The sequence below is a fragment of the Vigna angularis genome, chromosome 2 (assembly GCF_016808095.1).
Source record: "Vigna angularis cultivar LongXiaoDou No.4 chromosome 2, ASM1680809v1, whole genome shotgun sequence".
In the NCBI taxonomy this organism is placed as follows: Eukaryota; Viridiplantae; Streptophyta; class Magnoliopsida; order Fabales; family Fabaceae; genus Vigna; species Vigna angularis.
In genome coordinates, this window is record NC_068971.1 from 7,370,235 (window position 1) to 7,379,723 (window position 9,489).

A 9,489-nucleotide genomic window follows, 5' to 3' on the forward strand; every position below is an offset into this window, starting at 1 on the left:
TGACTTTAAAACGTGCGTAAATTTTTATTTTATGAAGACAAATTACATCTAACCGTTATAACTTTAACCACATACATAAATATTTATTAATATCGCGAAACAATTTCACTTTTATATGCAAATTCTTTTCATTTCATACACTTATTTTCATATATATATATATATATATATATATATATATATATATATATATATATATATATATATATGTAATATTATTAAATTTATTTACTAAAATTTATTTAATCAATTTGATAATGAGTCCTTGGAATTTAAATTCATTTAAATATATTATTTATTTTTATGACATAAATCTTTTGGGCTCTAGACAATATACTTTTTTTTTATATGAAACATATAGATTAGGAAGACTTGATTTGGTTGGATAAAGTGTCATCAATTAAAATTTTAGTTCTTTGAGAATTATATAGTCGTTTATCTATTGATTTAGAGGTTAAAAAATTTGTAATTTTTTTTTTGAATTTGGTTGTTCATTTTGTAAAGTCTCGTTGTAGTCTTTTGCTTAAAATAGTTAAAGTGACTATCATTATTATAATGATTTGGATGATTTTGAGGATGAAAAATCATAGTAGATTTCAGGATCCAGTTATGTTTCCTTATGCTGTTTTTCAAACCAATAAGTTAATGCATATGACTGAGAATAAATCTAAGAAACATATGAGTAATATTGTTTCTAATTTTTTGGTGTTAAAAATTTCCAATCTTCAAACTATGGAGGGTATGATGGTTTTATTTGTGGACATAATATAACAAGTTCCATTTGTTAATTGGCTTAAGACAAATATTGATGGTGCAACTAAGGGTTGTATTGGTTTGACTTCATGTGCTGATATTTTAAAAAGAAGTTAGGGTGAATATGTAAGTATTTCTTCAACTATTTTTTAGGAGTACACACTTCTATTTATGCTAAATTTATGGAATCATTTATGCTTTGAAGCATTCTTGGAAGAATAAACTCTAGAGGCTTTGGTTGGAAAATGATCCTTTTTTAGTTTGTCATGAATTTTTGGATCAATGAGTGGTTCCTTGGAGTCTCAGAAGAAAATGATATCAATTTTTGCATTTTTGTATACATATGCAATTTAAAATTTCTTATGATTTTTGTGAAGGAAATCATTGTGATAATAAGTTAACTAACTTAACTTTCATTCGTAAAGAACAATATAAATGATTTAATGTTTACCTCTGTATATTTATTTAGATATTTTTTATAATAAGTATAGCTTGCTTATGTCTCATAAAATATAAATTTTATCACGTGTTTGTAGATCCAATGCTTTGTATTATTTTATTTTATTAAAAAATGTCAAAGTTCTTAATTATGCCTAAGCTATTTGAAAGAGAAGTTATATGTCCATAATTTAAATGAACCAGTGTATTTTATAACTTTATCAGCTAACATCAATTTTTATTTTCATAAAATAATTTCACGTTTATATACAAAAATAATTTTATTTTTATTTGAAGCACTTACTTTTATGTGTATGCAATATTATTAAATTTATTCAACCAAACACTAATTTAACTAATTTAATCATTTATCTTAATTGGAACTTAAATTCATTTAAATGGATTACTTAACTTTATGATTTTGAAAACATGCATACATACATGTTTGTATGGAAGAGTCTCACTTCTATATAAAAGAAAATTTTCATTTGATAGACCGGTTTTTCATATGTATATAATGTTATTAAATCCATTTAACCTAATATTGATGTCATTAATTTATAATGTAAATGAGTTGGAGTTTAAATGAACTTAAACGGACCATGTAAATCCTTATTTTCATGAAATAATCTTAATTATATATATATATATATATATATATATATATATATATATATATATATATATATATATATATATTAGTTCAAATATAAGAAGTATTGTTATATTTTATTTTTAGTATAATAAAAAGAAAAATTACAATTTTTGTAGAAATTTTAATTTTTTAATTTTGATTGAAATTTATTAGTGGTTGAAATAATTGAATATGTGTTGATTAAAAAAATTAAGTTAATTATATTAACATTAATTACTTCTTTAATAAACATAAGAGACAATTTATGTATATTAAATATATGTTCAATTATATTGACCATAAAATTTAAACAAAATTAATAAAATTAAAATCATAAATTATGATTTTCTTTTATTGTAACGTAGAAGATGTCACAAGAGGAATAGGATAGAGAAATGTAACTGATAAAACGAAATGATAGAAAAGACAACAAATTAAAAATAATGGTTGAGTAATACATTCTTACATTTATTTGATATATAATATAAATATAAAATAATTATAAAAAAATAAATTTATATATATATATATATATATATATATATTTGAAAAAGAACAAAAAATAAAAAAATATGAAATAAATGTAAAAAATTTATGTATTGTATTTTTTTAAAATTAAATACAAATTGCTAAACAATCAGTACTGCTTCAAATGGAAGTGTGGGGGTATGAAGCAAAAGCAAGGTCCCTCATAAGGACCCTATCTGTTTAACGGCTTAATAATGTAGGGCACAACTGCCCCTGCTGCACTCTATTCCAACAACATTCTTTATTTTAATTCGTAAAAAAGATTTATTATTAGATTTTAGTGAACATTCTTCACCTTTAATAAAGTTCTTAAAAAAAATGTACCATCTTGTATTCAAATTCAGCAAATGGTGTATCAGCAACGAGGAAACAATGTCTCAAATTCAATTCATAATACTAGGTAGTTTCACCCAATTAAAGTTTTACATTGTAATAGTAACTACTTAGACACCTCTTATTAAATATAACAAAATTATAAGTATACTGTTGAAAATAACATTTTATTAAATATCAAGCGTGGAAATTGAAAAAAGTTGATAATGAAAAATATTTTTTTACTAGAATATTATTTTAATAAAGGTCTGATGTAATATCTTCAACAATATTCAAACTGTATATTACTTAATATAACAAGTGTGTTAAAAATGTCGTACAATTTAAAACATATGAATGATTATATAAATCAGTATTTAGGATAAAGTTAGTTCTTAGAGGTACAATGCAAGAAAAGTGAAGCAATGAAGCAATCATGAGATGATGAAATGATTATTTTTGAAGCAAAACGTTAAGTAAGAAAGGAAAAAAGTAGACTTTACGATACCAACAAGAATTTGGTAATAGTACTACCTTGTCTTAACTGCATAAGCAACTCTATTACAGAAAAGAAAATCATGTTAACAAGTGTCTTTCGGTACAATGCTTAAGAAATTACAATAATATGGTAAAAGTATTAGATATTGTAACATCCTATTTTTTTTTCATACTTAATAATTCATAATTAGTATATATATTATAATATTCATTAAATCATGTACCAGAAAATATAACACATTATACATACTTTAATTTTAAATTTCAAATATAACATTCATAAAAATAACTTGAACTTTTTTTCTATTATTCTTCTCCCTCTCTCTTGACTTGTACAGTAACATCCGTTATTCTCTCGTTACTTCTGTATAACACACACATTATATGATTGTCCTACAAATATATATATATATATATACCAACACAAACACAAATAAAGATAAATTAAAACGTAAAAGACTACTAGAAGCATAATATTATTTCTACACATAACTCATTCACAACAGAGATTCATGTAAGATGTAAATAATTATACTAGACCTATTTTCATCTGAATTTTGACTAAATTACAACATCAAAGCATGTGTGATAAGTAAAAATGATTTATATAACTTACATTCATAAAAATTATTCTCACTTTTACACTTTTTAATAACTTATAATTTTTACCTTAAATTTCATCTTTAGAAGTTGATTGCACAGAAATCATATTGAAATAAATTAATTTAAAACAAAATCATTTCATTTCATAATAAAAAAATCGCCTCCAAAATTTACTTAAATAAAAAAACATTGGAAAACTCTTTCTTTCTTGTAAAATCTAATTAAGTTTAGGAGTTAATTATAAAGGGTGAAGAGTTAATCCCACCACCACACCCTTAAGTTCCAAAGCAAATTTTTGATATCTTATAAAGTTATTTATTTCACATACTTTACAAAATACAAAATTGTACAATTTAAAATATATTTGTATTTAGGATTATACAATCCAAAATATATTTTTTATTTAAAATATACAGTCCAAAATAAAAAAAGTTAAATTCTAAATTGTATATTCTAAAAAAAATACAAAATATTATGGAAGTGGAGGTTGAAATTACGGAGGTTCATGAAGAAATGAATCATTTTATTTTTGGGTCGGACTCACTGTTAAGCCTGGGAAAATAAACTTTATGTGTTATACATGGATTTTATTTTCGTTTTATTTATTTTAAAATAAAGTAAAACTCTATGCTAGGTTTTGAATCACTATATTTTGGAAGTAAGAAAAAGAGTGGAAGAATGATTTGGACAAAGTGGGAATATTTCTAAGTTAGGATTTTGCACCTAATTTTACTTTTTGCAAAGATAGAAATTCGGTAATACCAACAACTTATAAGTGTTACCGAATTTATATTTTTGCAAAGAAACTTAACAATTAGATGCCAAAAGAAGACACAGTTTACCAATAACAGGATTTAATTCAGACACACTTCGATTACTTTATACTTTTTCCAACTAAGAAACTGAAAAAATACAGAACATTAAGATAAAATTATTTTAAACTATCAAAACCTTTTCCAAATCAACACAGGTTTTGCTGACAATTTCTGCAGTGGCAGAATTGTAGATGGTGTTAACAATTTTTGCTACAACAGGATTGTAACAACTGGGTTGATCCATGCAATGTGACTCCTCATCAAAGCTTTGGATCATTGCTTATGCATGGCATTAGTCAACTGCTACTGGCTGCATGTTTTCAGCTTCTTGACGAAGTTCTTGGAAAAGGACAGATGACAGGTATCGTTCGCCAAAGCTGGGATGAACAGTCTGAGATTCAAGCCATCAATGGTTATCACAGAATCAGCATCTTAGACATACAAGTTTGCTGACTAAAATTTTAGTGCTAAGCAATTTTTCTAGAATCATGTCATGAATAAGTTTGGTGTTGTATTAAGGAAACTGTTCTTACCACAATAAGTTTGCCTTTGTTTTCAGGCAGCTGAGCCAATCTGAGTGCTGCAACTGTGTTAGCCCCAGATGATATCCCTACCTGGAAAAATTTACAAAGAAAAACAGTTGCAAATTCAGAATTCCATTATCAGTTTATAGATAGTATTTGACAGTTACTAAGGAATAGTCTAAGAGTGGAATCAATAATAATGAAGCTTGAAATCTATCATAAATTGTCTTGTGAAGATTACCATGAGTCCTTCCTTTAAGGCCAACACCCTAGCCATGTTAACAGCATCTTCACTGCTAACCTGATGGGAGAAAAATAAAAGTGTAAAACTTTCCTGCTAAATCTCTGTAGAAAGAAGTAAAATTCTTACTTACTTCAAGAACTTTTTCCATTAGATCCATGTCTAATATGTCTGGTTTGAATCCAACCCCATTACCAGTTATATGATGAGGACCTACACAAAAAATGACAACAGCAGAGTTTGCAATCTGTAAATAGAAGAACGGTCTTCCAAATACCACACAAAGACCACACTGATTACTTTTGTTACTTTAGATCCTAATTTTAAGCTTCTTTAACAGTTATAGTATGTATTCACTTCACCAATGCCAGAAATGACTGTCAAATTTAAACATTTTAGAGGCTTGTATGCCCTTCCTTTTCAACTTGACCTTGCACCTTAGGTTGCTTTAAAGGCTGAAGCATAACATTCAAAAATGAACAATGCACAAAATTATCATACAAAAAGTAGAAGAATATTCAAATTCAAAGAAAAGAAAAAGGCCTGATCCTTACCAGGTTTACCACCATTCAGAACATTGCTTTCACTTGGCTCTACTCCATATATCTGAGAATCAAATGAAGTTCAAGGGGTTTAATAAGTGTGCATCTAATAAAACACTGTTTATTTGTAATTTGAATTGGTGATCTGAAGAACATTACCTTAACATTAGGATTTTTGGACTTAAGATATTGTCCAACCCCAGAAACAGTGCCTCCACTACCTATTCCCATAACAAATATGTCAACTTGTCCATTTGTATCCTCCCATATTTCAGGGCCTGTTGTTTCAAAATGCACCTGCATCCCATTTGAAGTCAATATATAATTTAATCTACCACTGTAAGAGCCAAGGATTTCAGAACTATTACACTTCAGCAAAAACCTTAAAAAACATAGTTCTTCAGATTTTCTTTTCTTAGTAAATGGTTTCAAACAGAAATAGTAATTAGGTTGCTCAAGTAACCTGAGTATTGGCAGGGTTTGAAAATTGTTGCAGCATGAAAGCATTTGGTGTGTTTTCCAAAAGTTCATACGCCTTCTTTACTGTTCCTCCCATTCCTTTGTTTGGATCAGTGAGGATTAATTCAGCTCCAAATGCTCTCATGGTCACTCTTCTTTCTAAGCTTGTGTAAGAGGGCATGGTCAAAACCATCTTGTATCCCTTCAAGGCAGCCATAAATGCCATGCTGATACCCATGTTTCCTGATGTAGGTTCAATCAGAGTTGTCTGCAACATCAATTAAGGTTACTATCAGCATCTGTATGTGAATAATAACAGAGAAAAATTTCTGTTATATATCATATCAGCTAACCTTTCCAGGAGTTATCAGATTCTTTTTCTCAGCATCTGTGATCATTGCAAATGCTGGTCTGTAAAATAAAAAGAAAATTACAGTAGTTCTGTATTAATTTGAATTTTGATTAACATTAAGAATAATATACAATCTGATCAAATTCAAACTAGAAAAAAGAAGATAAATATATAAAAAGGAATTTGCCTGTCTTTGATGCTGGCAGTAGGTTGCATCATCTCTTGCTTGACAGCAACATATGCTCCACATCCTTCAGTGACTTTGTTAAGATAAACCAGTGGAGTCCTCCCAATCAGCTAAAAAAATGAAATATTCTAATTCAGGAATCTACCAATGAACAAAATAGGAAGAAAACAAAAAATGATAAATGTCGGTTATTCTGCAAAATGGTTTCTTCTTCATATAAATCTAGCGAAGTAATAGAAAATTTTAGTGAAAACTCAGATATAGTTTTCTCTTCAACATTTACTTTTATATGTGCCTGTGAGAAATCAAACCCTCCCCTAAACTTAAGCCCTAAAAAGTATCTGCAATTCTATCAGTATCATACACTAACTTCATAATAAAATGGTTTCAACAAAGCTCAAACAGAAGAGATGAGTTTCATGACAAAAATCACAACTTGCAGCTGTAATTATCCCAAGATCCATACCAAGAAGTCCAGACAGCTTTTCAACCCAAGCCCACTGGAAAAATACCTTAAAAATCCGATTCAAAAATTCTTTTCACTCTTGGCATATATGAAATGAATTTAAACTGGATAAGACGGGAAAATCAAACACTGTGACACACGTGGCATGATATTATTGAACAGAGCTACAGTGACTGGTTAGAGAGAGAGAGAGAGAGAGAGAGAGAGAGAGAGAGAGAGAGAGAGAGAGAGAGAGAGAGAGAGAGAGAGAGAGAGAGAGAGAGAGAGAGAGAGAGAGAGAGAGAGAGAGAGAGAGAGAGAGAGAGAGAGAGAGAGAGAGAGAGAGAGAGAGAGAGAGAGAGAGAGAGAGAGAGAGAGAGAGAGAGAGAGAGAGAGAGAGAGAGAGAGAGAGAGAGAGAGAGAGAGAGAGAGAGAGAGAGAGAGAGAGAGAGAGAGAGAGAGAGAGAGAGAGAGAGAGAGAGAGAGAGAGAGAGAGAGAGAGAGAGAGAGAGAGAGAGAGAGAGAGAGAGAGAGAGAGAGAGAGAGAGAGAGAGAGAGAGAGAGAGAGAGAGAGAGAGAGAGAGAGAGAGAGAGAGAGAGAGAGAGAGAGAGAGAGAGAGAGAGAGAGAGAGAGAGAGAGAGAGAGAGAGAGAGAGAGAGAGAGAGAGAGAGAGAGAGAGAGAGAGAGAGAGAGAGAGAGAGAGAGAGAGAGAGAGAGAGAGAGAGAGAGAGAGAGAGAGAGAGAGAGAGAGAGAGAGAGAGAGAGAGAGAGAGAGAGAGAGAGAGAGAGAGAGAGAGAGAGAGAGAGAGAGAGAGAGAGAGAGAGAGAGAGAGAGAGAGAGAGAGAGAGAGAGAGAGAGAGAGAGAGAGAGAGAGAGAGAGAGAGAGAGAGAGAGAGAGAGAGAGAGAGAGAGAGAGAGAGAGAGAGAGAGAGAGAGAGAGAGAGAGAGAGAGAGAGAGAGAGAGAGAGAGAGTGAATATACCTGAGACACATGCTTCTTGATGTTTGTTCCAGGGAGGTCCTTAGGCAATTCTCTGATTCTCTGAGCAAGAGAAGGAGAATCAACTACGGTTGCTGTCGTGGAGAAGAAGCTCCCCATGATGGGGTGGTAGCATGCTGCAACACCAGCATGTGAAGAAGACCTTTGCTTGAGGATGAAGCTCATGAGAGAGGAAGAAGCCATTTTTTGAGCTGAGTTGAGGTTGACGATCCTCAACATTCTGCTCAATTTATAAATGGTCTCAAACTTCTCAGACTCCTAATAGTTCCGACAATGACACACAAATAGTAACTAATTTCACAAATACAGGTTTAGAAGAACAGCATAGCATGTGACCCTTTTAATAAAAATTCAATTTTTATGCAAAAAAGTCATTTTTTTATATATAAAAAAAAATCAACTTTGACAGCAACGATAATTAACATGAATAGAAACTGGAAAAGAAATAACATTTCATTAAAATTGAGTGCATCGATCAACTTTAAGAAAAAAATAAAAGCTATTCTTCAAAGGATGGAAAAGAGAATTTTGATGGGCATTGTTAGGTGCAAGAGTTCAATTTCGGTCCGACCACCATATTTGACTCATGCGACGAACGAATGATGGCTAAGTTCAGTACATGAACTGCGGTGTGCTGCTAATCATTAATTAATAAAAGTATTGTCTGAAAGGTATCTTTTATGATTCTGTTTCAGCTTTTTGAAGTCATAAAAAATCAAAACATCTTCCAGATATCTTTTACATTCATTTGTGTTATTTACGTTTTACCAGTGTTTTTTTTCCTCTCATTTTTGCTACTTGAAAAGTATTTTCTAAAAATAGTTTTTAAATTAAAAAATATAATCAAATATATTCTTAATGTAAGGACCCACTGATTTTCATCTCTGGTTACAATTTCAAACTGTCGTGTTCAAGAATGCAGTGTATATATAAGAAATTTGATTAAAACTATTGCTTGCAATTATTGTTCTTTGGTATGTTATTTTTCTTTTAAGGTTAAAACAAATATAAGACACAAAATTTTCCAACTTTAATATTTCTGGAAAATTAAAAAATTCCATTCCATCCAAAACTATAATTTTTAATAACTATATCGAAAGCCCTTTACATGTTTCCTTATGTGTTTTACTATATTTTCTATTTTTTTGACTAAGAAT

General features: G+C 29.8%; 1 protein-coding gene across 2 annotated transcripts; it reads right to left on the bottom strand.

Annotated features, from left to right (window-relative positions):
• Window positions 1-4,603: 4,603 nt before the first annotated feature.
• On the bottom strand, window positions 4,604-8,647 carry LOC108329722 (L-3-cyanoalanine synthase 2, mitochondrial). Of its 2 annotated transcripts, none has more exons than XM_017564071.2 (10): window positions 8,315-8,647; window positions 6,887-6,996; window positions 6,701-6,758; window positions 6,352-6,615; window positions 6,048-6,185; window positions 5,901-5,952; window positions 5,480-5,559; window positions 5,347-5,406; window positions 5,115-5,195; window positions 4,604-4,972 (listed from the first exon to the last, which is right to left on the bottom strand). In XM_017564071.2, the coding sequence occupies exons 1-10, from the start codon at window positions 8,549-8,551 to the stop codon at window positions 4,874-4,876; spliced, it is 1,179 nt and encodes a 392-aa protein (XP_017419560.1). In that variant the 5' UTR covers window positions 8,552-8,647; the 3' UTR covers window positions 4,604-4,873. The 2 variants fall into 2 exon arrangements, with proteins under 2 accessions (XP_017419560.1, XP_017419561.1); XM_017564072.2 differs by lacking the exon at window positions 8,315-8,647 and adding an exon at window positions 7,353-7,457.
• Between the last annotated feature and the right edge of the window lie 842 nt (window positions 8,648-9,489).